General features: G+C 34.5%; 1 protein-coding gene across 1 annotated transcript in view; it reads left to right on the top strand.

The window, feature by feature from the left end:
- LOC149087946 (mitogen-activated protein kinase kinase kinase kinase 3-like) overlaps positions 1 to 15,713 on the top strand; it is a 33,947-nt gene extending 18,234 nt beyond the window's left edge. The window contains exons 14-28 of the mRNA XM_089242840.1: positions 138 to 194; positions 456 to 498; positions 1,190 to 1,298; positions 2,324 to 2,451; positions 3,015 to 3,056; positions 3,547 to 3,631; positions 4,397 to 4,476; positions 4,605 to 4,665; positions 6,937 to 7,042; positions 7,652 to 7,814; positions 11,719 to 11,816; positions 11,992 to 12,158; positions 12,320 to 12,412; positions 13,731 to 13,857; positions 15,044 to 15,713. Coding sequence (XP_089098966.1) covers positions 138 to 194; positions 456 to 498; positions 1,190 to 1,298; positions 2,324 to 2,451; positions 3,015 to 3,056; positions 3,547 to 3,631; positions 4,397 to 4,476; positions 4,605 to 4,665; positions 6,937 to 7,042; positions 7,652 to 7,814; positions 11,719 to 11,816; positions 11,992 to 12,158; positions 12,320 to 12,412; positions 13,731 to 13,857; positions 15,044 to 15,131 — 1,447 coding nt within the window. The 3' untranslated portion in view covers positions 15,132 to 15,713. The remainder of the gene's footprint in view (positions 1 to 137; positions 195 to 455; positions 499 to 1,189; positions 1,299 to 2,323; positions 2,452 to 3,014; positions 3,057 to 3,546; positions 3,632 to 4,396; positions 4,477 to 4,604; positions 4,666 to 6,936; positions 7,043 to 7,651; positions 7,815 to 11,718; positions 11,817 to 11,991; positions 12,159 to 12,319; positions 12,413 to 13,730; positions 13,858 to 15,043) is intronic.
- The last annotated feature ends 627 nt before the right edge of the window (positions 15,714 to 16,340 follow it).

The raw sequence follows: 16,340 nt of genomic DNA, 5'->3' as shown, positions 1-16,340 counted from the left end.
ATCAATAATTCTCAGTGATATCTGAAAACATTTAAAGTATGTGAAAGTCTTACAAGTTCAGGTTAGTTTAACTTGAAATTTTCAAATAAGCAACTATTGTTTTGATCTCAGTTGCTAATGTTTTTTTTCCCTTCCAGAGACTCGTCTTATCAGTCGTCATCTGACAGTTCAAAAAATAACCAGTTTAGTCAAGAGTAAGTTTTGCTGAATGTTTGTATACAATAAAATTATATTTAATATGATTGATACATTAAAAAAAACCAGAAAAATGTTTTTTTTAATTATAAAAACACAAGTTTGAAAGAAAAGATCGAACAAAGAATGGTTGTAACTTTGTTACTGTTATATACTGTAATCTGTGTATTTATTGCAAAATATTAATGTAAAAAGTGTTATCTATACTTGTATTGACAACAAAACTAGATTAATAATTTGACCTCCTCCTTTTTTCATAGCGCTACTTTGCCTTTAGGGTATAGCCATACTGATTCCAGCCAGGTAGGCCTACATTATCTATATCACTATTCATACATATTCTACTTTTATACTAAACGTGAAGACTGATGCAAAAATCCCCCCCATTTGTTTTCTATATCTGGTAGTTCAGAATTAATATTAATATTATAAAAACTCTCTTTGGGACAGAGTATGGAAGAGGATATGGTACTCTGCTTGGGAAGAGAGGAACATTAATACGTTGTTGTGACACACCATTTATGATTTTTGCTGTCATGTTCAGTTTTACATGAAAGCTTGGTCATGTGGGTACATGAAACATTTTTGAACTATTACCTAAAAACTTGTAGCATATGTCTGTAAACCTCATTATATAGTTTGTGTGCACACAGGCAGCATGCAATACATTATGAATCACAATTAAGAATCTGCATATGATTTAAAAAAAATTGTATATTAAATCAGCACATTTTTTGAGTTTTGTACGGATAAAAAAAAATTAAATTTGAAACCTTTGCTTTGAAATGCTTTCTTTGTTAATTTAACGTATTTATTTATGAACTGATTGTGTCTGTAGTTGGTTTTCTGTGATATATTTTGCCATTATTCATTATTTTATATTATCAAAGTTTTTAGAAAGATGATAGAAGTATATATATATATTTTTTTGACTTCATGCAAAAAAAGTTTGAACTAAAGAACAGGTTTTGAAAAATAAATATTTTTTCATTAGACACAGTTGTCAGAATATGATGTTCCTCAGGGAGGCACTCTGAAGAGCACTGATCGTTTGTCAAGTGCCTGCAATAACAACTTAATTAATGATGCTAGTCGAAATTCAGGTGAGCCTATTGAATGCAACTTGCATGATTGGATATTGTTATTGCAATGAAGGTAGTTCTGTATCTCACCATTGAATATTGTACATTTAGCATATTTGATCATAACATTCATTTTTGTCACGTAAACATCACTGTTACACATACAGGGCTCCAACTTGTCCTTCTTTTCCTACATTTTGGTGAAATGTCGTACTTTTGGCTTACTTTCTCGGTTTTGTCCTACTTTTTTTTTACCAAATCTTATCAACAAAATTAGTGTAATTGATTTTAATTGAGGAGGGAATCATTGATTTACTGCCAAATATTACAGATGCTGTAGATTGCAACTAATGATTTTGCCAAAGCAGGAATCGTATCGTTTTTTAATGTTATTTGGAGTGTATGTGGCCCATTTGGTCCCAAATCCCTTTAAAAAAAGATGGACGAATGAGTAAAACCATCTAGTTCACCTTGACTTATTTACAACAGATCTTGTAATTTACATATTTTGCACTGTTCTTTCGGAAGTGGTCTTGAAACAAAATCATTCTTAACGTCATAATTTGCTGTGCATTGTTGAAGAGAGTTGGCAGACTGGACTGTGGAAGACTTCAAAAAGTATGAAATTTATAATATGAAGAGAGACAATAAAAGAATTATCTATGGTTGCTAGTACCGTTTTGGCCAAAAATTGTTTTTGTAACCGTGATTTCTGTCATATTGCTTTGGCCCGAGTCAGTCTTACAGGATAATGAAATGTGCTATGAAAAAAAATTCTGATATGATTATGTTGTCTAGTGGGGGGGGGGGGGGGGGTTTACCTTCCCCGTCCTACTACTTTTTCTAATTTTTTGAGTGAGAACCCTGCATATACATTCATACATATATCTTGTGAAATGACATAAATTAATCATTTCAGGTTATACATACACTGAGATAATCACAAATCACTATTAATTCAAAATTATTGTATGGTGGGTATTTGCAACTGTTGCAAATACGAACCATATAATAATTTTTACTTATTGTCTAAACTTATTGGACAGGTGTAACAAGTTCTTATGGGCAAGATTCCACTGAGAGGATGGATCAGGAGAATCAACCAGAACAAGAAAAACCAGAAACTCCACAAGTTCCCCCTAGGCTTAAAGAAAAGAAGAAAAGCACTCCACCTGTAAAAATGTTTTATAATTATTTTGAGAATAATTTTCTTTTCTTGCAGTAATAGCATGCTTCATCTCTTGGATGCGCACTGAGTCATCTCTTTGCTCATGTTTTTACGTGGAAAATCTTGAAAGGAATGTTTCAATTTCACTTTATTATTTGAAAAGATAACTCAGCAAAACCTCTATCTCTCTCTCTCTCTCTCTCTACAACAACATTCAATTTAATCATAATTATCTTTAAAATGATAACTCATCTAGTTTTTTCCAGTTCAGTAGAACTGATGCCCAGTTTTTTATTGAGTTTGACATAGCAGTTGTTAAAATGTCTTTTTTAATACGGGTTCTCTTTAAAGTAGACATTGCCACTGCCACATAATGTGAAACTGATACACCCTGGTACAACCACTTTAACAACACAGCAAACCAGTCAAATTATTTTAATCTTGCCGCTGAGCATAAAATATATTTAATTTTTCACTTTTAATCATATTCTTATAGTAATTATACAATAGCCACGTATAATAAGCATCTTTTGAGTGCTTTTCTCAATTTACGACGTTATTTATTTCAGAGGCCAGTGACAAATGGGCTGCCCCCCACTCCAAAAGTACATGTAAGTATGCATGATAGGTTTTATGAAATTCTCCATTGATAGTATATATGTGATGACCAATGTCCTACCAATTGGTAAAATTGCAGGCTATTTCGGGTAGTCATAAGCATACAAGGAGCTGGACTATTATAGGTTTTGACAGGACCAGTTTAGCAGCACCCCTCCACCCAGCAAGGGGATGTTCTGGAGCCCTTACCTAGCTGAAAGTTTCTACCAATTCACATACTTAAAACACTAAAATTAATACTAAAAAATTATAGTACCAAATTTCATTATCATAAGGTCCTTATGCATTTGAGGTGCCCATGCATTAAGACGACCTTGGGTCAGCCAATTTGTGCATTGGCCAAACTTCAGACATTGGTGGTAACATATGCATATGGTGTTTACTTTATATCGATGAACTGTAAAACATGATTTATCTATTTAGTGTTTATTCTACTCAAAATTTAAATCATATTTTTCAATATTTTTCATATTTTTTAATAAGATGGGTGCATGCTTTTCCAAAGTCTTCAATGGTTGCCCACTCAAAATTCACTGTACAGCAAGTTGGATACATCCAGAAACAAGAGGTATTCTTTTTTTTGTACACTAATTTTTTTTCATGATCAATTTTTTTAAATGAAGAATTTATGAATAAATGCTATAAGCAAAAAAATTTTTTTTTGTTCAGATCATTATTTTTTCAGTTCATGTATTGCTGATTTGCATATTGTTTACATATTTCACGATCATTTAATATTTGTTTTATCATGTATAAAAAATTTAAAGATCAGAAATTAGGCCAAAATGGTTTTGTTAGCTCTTAAATGTGTGGGCTAGTCTGAGCACTGGATTCCTTCTTGCTTTTGGTGGCCTCAGTGTTCTTTGGCTTTGTGTGGGTGAATTGAAGATTTCAAGTGTGTATGAAAGTGACAGTGCTGTAGGATAAAAAGCTGTATTGGTTAGTAATGGCTATAATTTCTGAAGCACACTGCTTTCAATAGCATGGTTTGAAATTCTCTGTGGCACACCTTTCTAGTCTGGTGTAGAATCTTCTGAACATTTATTGTATGCAGTTGCAGATCACACTGTTAGATTTTCATTGTACAACATCCAAAAGCAATTACAGAATACCTTTTTTGTGGATTAAACAATATTATAGATGCCTAAATGGTAATAGAATAAAGTTATGGATAGTCTGCAAATGTTAGGTCTAATTAGCTTCTTTTGTGAGCAGCCATTTAAATTAGAATGTTTGAAATGTAATTTTTTATTTATAAGGCTGTGTGAATATATCTTTTCTGGTTTGGAATTTCGGGATCTGATTTTGACTCTGAAATTTTTTTGTCTTCTAGATCAACATATATTATTCGGTTGTGAAGAAGGAATTTATACATTGAATTTGAATGAATTGCACGATGCTTCTGTAGATCAGGTAAACTTTTTTTAGTCTTGTACTGTTCTTTTATGAACGTACTGTTTAGATATTGAAAAATTATCACAAATTTGAATGCACTTCATAAAAGGCCTACAACTGTGCAAACATTTTTTCAATTCTTTCAGCTGTATCCAAGAAGGACAATCTGGCTATTTGTTATACAGAATGTTCTAATGTCTATTTCTGGTGAGTGTAATTTAAATACTAATTTTGAGATACGTTAGTATGGCAGTGAAATTTCTATGCATATTTTGCTAAATTAGTAAAGAAGTATGTAAAATCAATTATGGAAACGAGTGTACATAAGGTTTTTTACTCATCTTCAGTGTGTATGATACTCATCTTTGTTTCTATTATGCTTCCAAAAAGAGTGGTAATTCCTCCAAAATAGTTTATGCTGCTGCTGTAGAAATTTTTTAATTTACTGTATATAAACTGGAGGCATACAGCCAGACGCTCCTTTTGAATGAATGAAGGTCAGAACTCTGCCACCGGATTTATCCTATTGCCATGTAGTTTCTTCCAGCCCAGTTTCGTGAAAGTCTGGGAACACTTTATTATTAAAGGAAAACAAAAATACAAACATGTATATATATAAAAATTATACAAACATGCAAAAAGTATAATATATTTCCCTGAGCATTGGGTACTGCAGCAATTAACAGATATTTGTTGTAATATTAGATGGGATGTAGTGGGAAGCTATTGGAGAGTGTGTGTGTTTTAGGGTTTTGTTAAGACTTTACTATTTTATTATTGAAGTAATTATAGGACCCCATGTCATCTGTTATCTTACATGTGTCACATACATATGAATTCTCATTTCATGATTATAAAATGCCCACCCCCAGAGCGAGTCACCTCGCAAGGTCTTGTAGGTGAGCAAATGAGATTGGTTGGTGTTGTTAATTTCTGGATTGGAAGCCAGCAACTGTTTGATTGGGTTGAGTTCACTCCCTGTGATGTATCAGATGAAAATATAAATATATTGTGTTGGTGTGAGGGAATATATACAATTAGGGACCACCCGTGCCGTCATGCTTACTACCTTAATTTCAGTTAGCATTATACGACAGTATATGAGCAGTCACGTGTGTTGTGTACATGAAAAATGCAATGGAAAAGAAAATACAGTTATACTCGTGGCCTCCACAAGGGTGGGGCTGACAAAGCTCTAGCCCTAGAGCCCAAGACATACCATCATTTTTTTTTTCCATGATATAAAGCCACTATAGAAAAGTCCCATAAAGATCCCAGACTAGGGCCCTGCTTATACTGCCTGTTAATTTAAAATTATTTTTTGTGTCAGTGACCCACAACTTCCATGGAAGAAATTCTTGTGTCCCCTCCAAAAGCGGATTCTGAATACACACCCATGATTTTCGCGATGCAAAACAGTGACTCCTGCATAGCAACTAGATGACAAAACTGTGGTATTCAAGGTAGAATTTTACAGATTTGTTTTTTTTTTCTCAATGATCTCAGAAAATTTTTTAAGATTTGAATGGGCATTCCAGTCCTTTACGATTTTTCAAAAAATACTCATTTGAAATCTTGTAGAAATGAGGCAAATTTATGCCGTATAAACGCTGCCTTTGAATGCTTGCAAATAACTGTAAAAGTACCATAATTTCTGGTATCTAGCGGGGAAAAAACATGCAGAGGAATAAAATGTCAGAAATTTGAAAATTCAGTATACAGCCCCTCATTCATGGATGTAACTAGATATCCATCATCTTATTATTCTCAACAACCCGCATGTATATCAATACAGTACAGTAAAATGCTTTATTTGTACCTCAAAGTAGCAAAACTACTTTTTCAAGTTTTCCCGATCATGATAGATGGCAGAGAAAAGGGGGAAAAGACTGCTGTTGGGAGGTTTTTCTCTCTACTTTTTTTCTTGGAACTAGGAAAGAATGTGTTCCCTGTGATACATGAACCAAATTTTTATGCGTCCTTTTCCGTAATTTTGTGTATTTTTGGGCAGAGTCTTACTGAAATTTATCACATTGTTAAGAAAAATGGTAAAAAATTAAACAAAACTTGTATTTCGAGAAAAACAGGTCTTGAAAAGAATTTGAAAATTCTAGCAGTTCAGAGATTGGCACCTTAGTGGTGTGGTGGTAAGATAATCATCTACCATCATGAAGGTTGCCGTCAGGTTCTAGATTCAAAGTGGGGGGAAAAATGAAGAGATAAGATATTTTCCCTAACGAGCTTAAGGCGGCTACCAATAGATGGTGCCTTCATTTCCAACCCATCTCGTTAATGGCAGTAATATATATAGTGATATGGCCAGAGTTTGTGTTTGGTGAAGAAGAGTAGTAGCAGCACCTCAAATTATCTGGAACCTCGAAGTTTCGAGTGGTGAATTATTGGGACTCTACTGTATATATCAATTGAATCACAGTCAAAGTTGTTGGTTATTGATGTTGTCTGTTCAATGTTTTGTAGGTAAAACTCCACAGCTGTATCAACATGATCTGTTACTTCTGTTTTCGAAGCAGACTCACAGATTTTCACTGCCTGTAAATAAAATTCCCGAAAAATTTGTGCCAAGGTGAATATTTTTGTTTCTATGTACAACTGAATTTGTCTTATTAAGTTTTTGAAATTAGTTTGTTCTACTGGATTTATTTGCATACAATTGTTATTTTAGCAGTTCAGTTACTTTTTATTATAACATTATCAGGAAGAAATTTATATCAATTTAAAGTTGAAACCAACAGTTTGTATTTATAAAACAAATTGAAAAAGAGGAAAAATGTTAAATTTCAAATTGGAATTTAAAAAAAAATTTCCAGTTGTATGTCCATTGTAAAAATATATTCATGCATATTTTAATCTAATTTTCATTTTTGGCTTCTTTTTCATGTATAGATTTTAATTTTCACAGACCCCGCATATAATGAACTTTCCAATATAACAAATACAAATTTTTGGGCCCTTTTTTAGGACGTTTTATAATTACACATTGGACATACTATACACCTCTCTGGATAAAAGCACACACAGTTTGTTTTTTTTTTGGTTTTTTTTTAAGTTCATTATATCAGCGTTTGACTGAAGTTGGTGAAGGATGAGAAAATTTTGAACAAATTGTTTTTTTCTTCTCTCATAAAAATGGGATTGGTTAATTTTGTTAATTTATACCTTCTGTTATTCACAGGAAATATTCTCCATCTACAAAAGTACCTAATACCAAAGGCTGTAAGCACTGCTGTGTTGGGAGGAATCCTTATAACGGATACAAATATCTGTGCGGTGCCCTAAAGAGCGGACTTTTTCTCATGCAGTGGTATAATCCCCTCAACAAATTTATGCTGCTAAAGGTGCGAAACAGTTTTCTTCTAGTGTTATTTATGATTTTATTCTGATTGTTTTTCTCAAAATGTTGTTTATTAGTAAAAACATAAATACGTTAGGACCACACATACATTCAGAACATATATTTCGGCTTGTACCAATTTGTTAGGAATTTCCTTGAGAAATGTTTACGAGGTGTGTGGTCAAGTAAAAAGTAGTAGGGAATTGTAAAATAGACAAGTTTGCAGGACATATTTTTAAATAAGTTATACACTGCTGGCCACCGTAAATGCAACACCCTGAAGGAAGCATGCAAATAATATGAAATTTACAACATGCATTAGCGGAGGTGAGATATGCAAATGATTAGAATTTCAGCGCAGACGCACATCACACGCGCCTGTGGCGCCACTTCAAAGTGCTATTTAAGGCTTGGAGATTTCGACGATTTGAAGTACGGCAATTGTGTTTTTTTTGTGGTTTTTTCAAAAAAACGATTAATTATGCCTTGTAGAAAACAGCGATCATCTTTTGATCAAGTATCCGAGTTCGACAGAGGAAGGATAGTGGCCTACCGAGATTGTGGATTATCTTTCAGGGAAATCGGTAGTCGTGTTGGACGAAACCAAACAACTGTAATGCGGATATGTGATCGTTGGATGCAGGAGGGTACGACGGACCGACGTGTTCGATCGCATCCACCTCAGTGCACCACTTCACGTGATGACAAACGTATTGTGCGTATGGCAGTGACGGATTGCTCAGCCACATCACGAACCATAGCACAGCACATTCAGTCTGTACCGCATCATCCAGTGTCTGCGCGTACCATTCGACGCCGTTTACAGCAGAGTGGTCTGTCCGCAAGACGTCCATTGCTTCGTCTACCCTTGACGCAGAACCACAGACGTCTCCGCCGCCAATGGTGCGATGAAAGAAGGATGTGGACGGCACAATGGAATGAAATTGTCTTTACTGACGAGTCACGCTTCTGTCTGCAACACCACGATGGTCAGATTCGAGTCTGGAGACACCGTGGAGAGAGGATGCTGAACAGCTGCGTTATGCACCGCCACACTGATCCTGCACCGGGTGTTATGGTATGGGGTGGTATTGGATATCACTCTCGCACTCCTCTAGTACGCATTGCCGGTACTTTAAAAAGCCAGCGCTACATCTCCGAGGTGTTGGAGCCAGTTGTCCTTCCTTACCTTCAGGGCTTGCCCACATCCATATTTCAACAGGATAATGCGCGACCACACGTGGTGTAACATAGCCTTGTTGACGCTCGCCTGACCATTACCCCTGATGTTATAGTAGTGCATGTGTTATGTTTTATTATTGAGTTTGTGTTATGTCTATTATATACTTTGTTTATAATTTCCTGTCGACTAAACAAACTTGTTACTTACGGACGTTTTCGGTGCCGATGTGTCACGAACTGTTTTAGGAAGAAAGGGAAACTAGTTTCCGAACTTGCCGCTTGGAACGCCGATGTCGATGGGGGCGCATGTGCGTTACTCCTCATTTGCATGCTTAGTGATTTGGGAGCTATATATAATCACGTCCGTGCTTCAAATCTTCCTTCAGTCATATAGCGCTAGAATCGCTAATCATCCGAACAACTCGGCTGGTCCGATGTTCCCGTCACACAAGTTCCCGTCAGTTGCTCTCCAAGAATGCCGTTCAGGGATGTCTGCTGGTGTCCGTTCTCGATCTTAATGCCTTCGTAGATCTTGCCGACTGCGATCTGGCGTTGGCTGTCATGGTCAATAGCAGTGATCTGATAGTTTCCTCGTATGACGCTACAATCTGATACTACCCTTTCGTCACGACGTCCTCCATCGGACTCCACCGCTTGAACACCGAAATCCACGTGTAGCACGCCGATGTCCGCGATCTAACGACGCCTCTTCGTCAACGTCCTGGGTTCGTCGGGATATCCGTTAACTGGACTCCATCACTTGATTGCCAAATACCTTGTGTGGTTCTACCGGTGTTTGGGATATAACATCGCCTCATCTACGCTCTGGGTTCGTCACGATATCCGTCATCTGACTTCTACTGCTTGATCGGTGAAGACCAAGTGTGTTTCAGTCGACGTCCATGATCCGATTCCGCCGCCTCGTCGACGCCTTGGGTTCGTCGCCGAACTCTGTGTGATTCTACTGACATCTGTGGTCGAGCATCGTTTCTTGAAGACCATAGCTGAGTGTCACTTCACCATAAGTATACTTTGCGATTTTCCTACTAGTGAAGGGTTTGCCCTTGAATTGATGTCATAACTTAAATGTTTTAATTGTAATAATAGAAATAAATAGTTGTTCGAAACTGTTTTGTTCATTGGCAGATAAAGACATACGTTGCAGTGGCACGCATTGTCCAAAGGTTCTTTGTCAATCGCCAGATTGAATTGCTTCCCTGGCCAGCTCGCTCTCCGGATCTTTCGCCGATAGAAAACATGTGGTCCATGGTTGCTCAACGATTGACCCAGATTACATCCCCAGCTGCCACACCAGATCAACTTTGGCAACGCGTGGAAGCTGCTTGGTCTGCTGTACCCCAAGAACACATCCAAAGTCTCTTTCAATCAATGCCGAGGCGTGTGGCAGCGGTGATCTCCAACAATGGCGGCTACTCTGGCTACTGATTTTGGCAGGAACCACACTTCACAGAAGTCTATAAATTTAATCATTTGATGCTTGGTCAACATGTTATCTACAAAATAAATATTGTTGCGATATCTCTTGTCTTTCTTGGTGTTGCAATTTGGGTGGCCAGCAGTGTATTCATATAAATTGAAAAAAAAAATTAAATTAAAAGCACTTTTATTTTTGGTTTATCAAATGAGAAGAAAATATCTATTCACTTTCTAAATTTAGAATTTTTTTTGTAAACTAGTGACTCTTTAGAATAAAGCAAACAAAATTTCTTGAGTATGTGTAGGGTTTATCAAAGAAAATTCTATAATAGTTATTTCTCCAAGAAAGAACCAATAAGTTTTTAGCCCTGTTTAATTTGAATGAAAATTAATCCTTATTCACAGTTTTTCCCTTTAAATATTGTATTTACTCGCATATAGGGCGATCTTGTATAAAGGACAAAGTATGATTTTAGAGATCAAATAAAGAAAACTAGATTGCTACTCCTTATTTCACTTATTCCCTTATAGTAGCATAAAATATACATGTTGAGGCAAACCAACACATTTTCCTAATGTTATCTTTTGCTTCTCAGGCCTTTCTCGGTTTTACTCTCACTCATTCTCTGATCTGTTGAGTGCATTTGAAATACAAACCATGTGACTCACCTCTGAAGATTGGCTCAACACTAAGCTAAAATTGCAGTGTGCCCCGCAGTCATGTGGGCTCTCATCACGAGGATCCAGGTTTGAACCTCGTTGGCGGCTATGTGATGGTTTTCTGCGGTTCTCTAACTTTGTGTGTGAGGTCGCAAATGCGAGCCGTCTCTTATTTGGAAAGTCCCCTTCTGCAGAGAGCAGGCAGACCTGCAGCATGATACTTGCGTCACATGGAAATTCAAGCATTTACTATGTTCACTTCAAAAATGGAAGACAAAATATGGCTGCACCAGCAAAATCATGAAACAAACACAAATTTGACAACGTTAATTATGTTAGGGGCAACACAGACTCAGGACACTCATTCCAGCATGTACCGATTCGTTAGGAATTCTGCAGAAGAATGTGTGTGAGGTGCATGTACGGTTAAGTAGTAGTTGTGTGTATAATTGCAGCGTGAGATATAGATTGTTCAAAAAACATTATGCAACGAATCCTTTGCTCGCTGATATAGGACAACCAAAGCTGTGAAAATTAAATGAAAAACCTTGTCCTATATGAACCAAATATGGTAAGTTTTTTTTTTTCAGATGAAGTTGTTTATTAATTGGCACAATTTATACTTTCAGAATGTTGAATGTTATGTGCCAACATCATTAGAAGTGTTCGAAATGATTATCACTCCAGATCTAGAATATCCTATGATATGTGTTGGCGTGAGAAAAGGGTAGGATTTTCTTTAATTTCTTTTATTCTATATCATACTCTTTCCTATGCTAAATTGTGAATTTATATAATTTGGTAATTTTTTTTCAATGGAACGTGTTATGAATAAGCTTCTTTTATTGTTATATGCTGTACATAGCTATTCTTTAGTTGATAATGTATGTTTTTGTTCATAGGTATGATCGAGGACATCTAGATTTAGACATGATTGATCTGAACTCATCAGAAAATTGGCTCAGTGATGACCGTTATGGAACCGAGACCATAATACCCCGACATGACAACATGAAGATAATAAATGTCACACAACTGGAAAAGGATGCTGTTCTAGTCTGCTCCAATAGTGAGAAATTCTGTGCTCATTTATTTTTAATTGCATAATTCTTAAGATGGATATAATTAGATATATTAGACTTTATACAGCTGGCCAGTTTAATACCGTAGTAGTTATTACAAATATTTTAGTTAAAAATACAAGACATATAAGACCTATTCTTGTTTCAGATCTAGTCAGAGTTGTGAACCTTCAAGGAAAATTAAAATCCAGTCGTCACCAGCCTGCAGAATTAAAGTTTGATTTTGAAGTTGACTCCATAGGCAAGTTTTAATATCTTAAATATTATTTTTCATTGGTTTCTAGTGTGTATGTATTTATTTGTAACAGAGATTATTAGTATATTAAAGAGATGTTTTTCCTTCCTAGTACAGAAATGGGGCAAAATCTATAATACTTAGTATTATTATTAACTAATCTTTAAATAATGAATTACAATGTAATGAAAAATTTTGTAATTAAATTAAGTGGAAAAATTGGTACAGGCATCCCTTGCGTTATACAATTAGTTGGTTCTGCAAAATAATTGTGCAAGACAAAATTGGGTAAAGTGAGTTGAACTTAACATCAGTAAGATAGGGGTTTCCTTTAAAGTTCTGATGACATTGCCAATGCATCAAAAAAAGATTCTCAATAATGAGATTTGATGAGATGGATTTGAGTGTTTCTTTCATATTTGTCACAATTCTACATGAAAAAATCCAACAGATCCTGTCTTAACGGTTATGGAATACCTCTAATTCACAAACTCATTTTTAAGATTAAAATCTAGCTATAGACCAGATTTTGCAGGTCATAATTTCTAAAATTAACTTGATAAAATTGTAGTAAGTGGAACCGCATAAAGAAAGGGATACCTGTATAAGCCAATGTTTTTTATTGCTTTATGTGCCTTTTTTGAAGGAAAGTATCTGTGTGTGTGTGTGATAGATTATTAACCATTTCACCCCCTCCCTCAAAATTTGCTACCTGTTTGGCATCACAGAACATTTTTAAACGAAATGTTCTTATATATTGTGTAAGTGGATTATTCTGTGGTTGTTAATGAGACATGATTCACACAAATTATCCCATAAATTATTTCCATCATTTTGAAGCTATTGATGGAAGTTTAAAATACTTTTTTAAACGAAAGAACATTTTACTTTCATTCAAAAATTTAATTTACAATCAATATATTAGTTATATTATAAATTTGCAAATACTTTTTTTCTGACAAATATTTATTTGGGGAATAAAGTAACATAAAAGTGAATGCTAATGGTAGTATGAGTGTAAAAGATCAAGTATAAAAAATATTTTCACTTTATTTAGATGTTTAGATTAAAATTAGTATTATATTACTAATTAGATTAAAATTAGTCTGTGGTTTCATGAAAGGACTGTAGTTGGATTAAATTGATCATCATGTTTTTTGCCTCACTGCTTATTGTGGAGGAGATAGTTACAATGCTCTTCAAAATTAGCATTTTACAAAATAGGTTACTTTTTAGTGATTTTAAATCAACAAAAGTTTGGAAGCATTTAGATTTATGAAAAACCTGGTAATTGTAAAAAATGTTATTCACCTTTCTGTTACAGTTTGTCTAGCTGACAGTGTACTTGCTTTCCACAAACATGGCATGCAAGGAAGGAATTTCAAGAACAATGAAGTTGTACAGGAAATCACAGATCACTCTCGGATATTCAGGATGCTTGGCTCAGATAGGTAAGTGTTGTTATATTAATTTTTTTTCTTTGGTCTTTATATCATTTATGAGTGCTGCACATTTAGCACAATCATGCACAGTTGGATCCTGTTTTAACGAATACCGTTATAGCGAAAAAATTGTGTTTAACAAACACTTATTTAGTTTAAGAGATGAGTTTACAGTGGAGCAATGCAAAACCCTAGAATTCCTTTATAACGAAATTTTGTTATAACGAAGTGATTTCTACAGTCTCGTGGATCAATTATAACAGGATTTGACTGTATTAGAGCAGGGGTTTTCAATGCTTAGCCTAGTGGCTATATTTTACCTTCTGAGCTTTTTGCTGTAGCCTGCTGATTATTCTTAGAAAATGTTTAAAAACATTGAAAACAGACGATTGAGAACAAAACATTTGATTACACCCATAGGCCAGAAAGAGACACAGCATGAGGCCCCAAACAGTTTTTTTTGGGGGGGGGGGAAATTCAGACCTTAAAAAGGAATATCTACCTACAGAATTTATAAGTTTGGAATTATTTAATTTTGTAAAATTATTTCTAATTAATGGGAAAATAATTCCTGAATTACTGAAAGAAAGTTTTGAAACAAATATTTTCGGAATTGGTAAAAGAAATTTTGAAATTGGCAGTATAAAAATTATTTCAGAATTACTGGACTAAATAATTAAACACAGTAAATATGTGTAAATTAATTAATTGATTAAAGTAATTTCAGAATAATTAAAAGTGTACGATCAGGACTTTCTCCAGCAGGAAATAATTTTGTAATTAATAAAAGGTATAATTTCATAATAAATGAAGTCTCCAATCACTTTGACCCCCTCCCCCTCCCCATTGGCTTTTTTGTTACGGTAAAGCATTATAAATCACTATAAATATGGATTCCATCTGGCGTTGTATTGGTATTTGTATTTGTATTTATAGTTCTAAATACTTCAGATTGGTGGCCTGCAGTCTGCTTGGGAAGTTTGAATTTGGCCCATCATGTCTGAAAGGTTGAAGACCCTCCCACTCCTGTATTAGAGCTATGTTTTTTGAAGTTGCTTAAACTAGCAATAACTGATGTAGTCTATTAGTTAGTGGTTGGCCACAGAAATTTTCTCTATAAATCCTGCAGCTTTATTAAGTTATATTGTGTTTTATTTATTTTTTTGAAACAAACTAATATCTATATATTTTTTAGGATTGTGGTGTTAGAGAGCAGACCCACAAATGAGCCGGAAAGCCCTTCAAACTTGTATATTCTGGCAGGACATGAAAATAGTTACTAAATGAAACAATTTTACGAAAGACAATAGACAATCCATGTTGTACTTATGGAGGGGGTTGTAATTTATTTTTGAGAGTTTAGGGAAAGTTATGAGATTATCTTATATATATATTGGAAAAAAAAAAGATGCTGTTTTAAGCATTAATTAAAACAAATATGTTTTTTGATGGAAATACTTTATTCATGCTTGGCACACTTTGAATTACTTAGGAAAAAATATTCAACTGCATGTTGTACAGTATTTTTATTGCCAAATTGGTGAACAATGTGTTCGTGTGTATGTTCCAGTGTGTGTGCGCGTGAGAATGATTGAGCTTTTTTTATATGTAGGAGAGTTTTCCGTGTAAATTATGATTCACATAATGTCTGTTATTGCGATTGTGTATTTATTTGTGTATTTAATCATTTGAATGTTAACTTGCGGTAAGTCTCAATGTACATTTCTGTGAGATTTCGTGTATAAACCTCTTCCCCCCCCCCCCACTTTTTTTTTTAAACGTTCATTTACATAATTTTAGAACTTTTAGTTCTTTTTAAATACCTCTGCTAAGACTTTTTGGTACAAACAAGTCATGCTCATTGTAAAAAGAAACAAAAAAAAAAAAATTTTTTTTGTGCACTTGTGAAAAATTTGTAAATTCACCATAACGTTTTCTCATGCATAAATGATGTTATGGGTATAGAAATCATACATGAATAATGTATGGTATTTTCCACTATTTCAAGTACAAGAAGCAAAGCAGTTATGAATTTTTATTATTTGACTTCATATCATAGTGATCAGGGAAACTGTACCTCAAGAAGAATACAGTCAAACTTGTGCTTATAATGATGAATTGGAGAAAGCTGTGTATTTGAAAAGGCAGCGTTTGAACACATCTTTTGCTGGCTTGAAAAAGTGTTTTACTCTGCTGTAGTTAATCAGTAGAACTTTCATGACTCGAACTTTCGCTGTGTCAAAGAATATATATTTTCTAGAGATCAAAATTCTTGTATTCGAAGTAATATAAAGTTTGACTATACTAGTGCATTCAATGTATAGTTTTGATAACTGGAAGGAAAGGATAGCATTTCAGCCTGGAAACATATTTTAAGTTAACAAAAAGTCATAGAGCAGCAGCATTAGTAGCATTCAAATCTAACTGGAAAGTGTGTTTGACATATTTTTAAATTGCATTTGTTTTTATTTATTTCTTCTCTGCAGGAAAAA

The sequence above is a fragment of the Pholcus phalangioides genome, unplaced genomic scaffold, assembly GCF_987345545.1.
Source record: "Pholcus phalangioides strain wild (caught in Gottingen) unplaced genomic scaffold, Ppha-v1.0 ptg000003l_1, whole genome shotgun sequence".
NCBI lineage: Eukaryota > Metazoa > Arthropoda > Arachnida > Araneae > Pholcidae > Pholcus > Pholcus phalangioides.
Note: the sequence above shows the minus strand (reverse complement) of the source record. Positions and strands in the feature narration are given on the sequence as shown.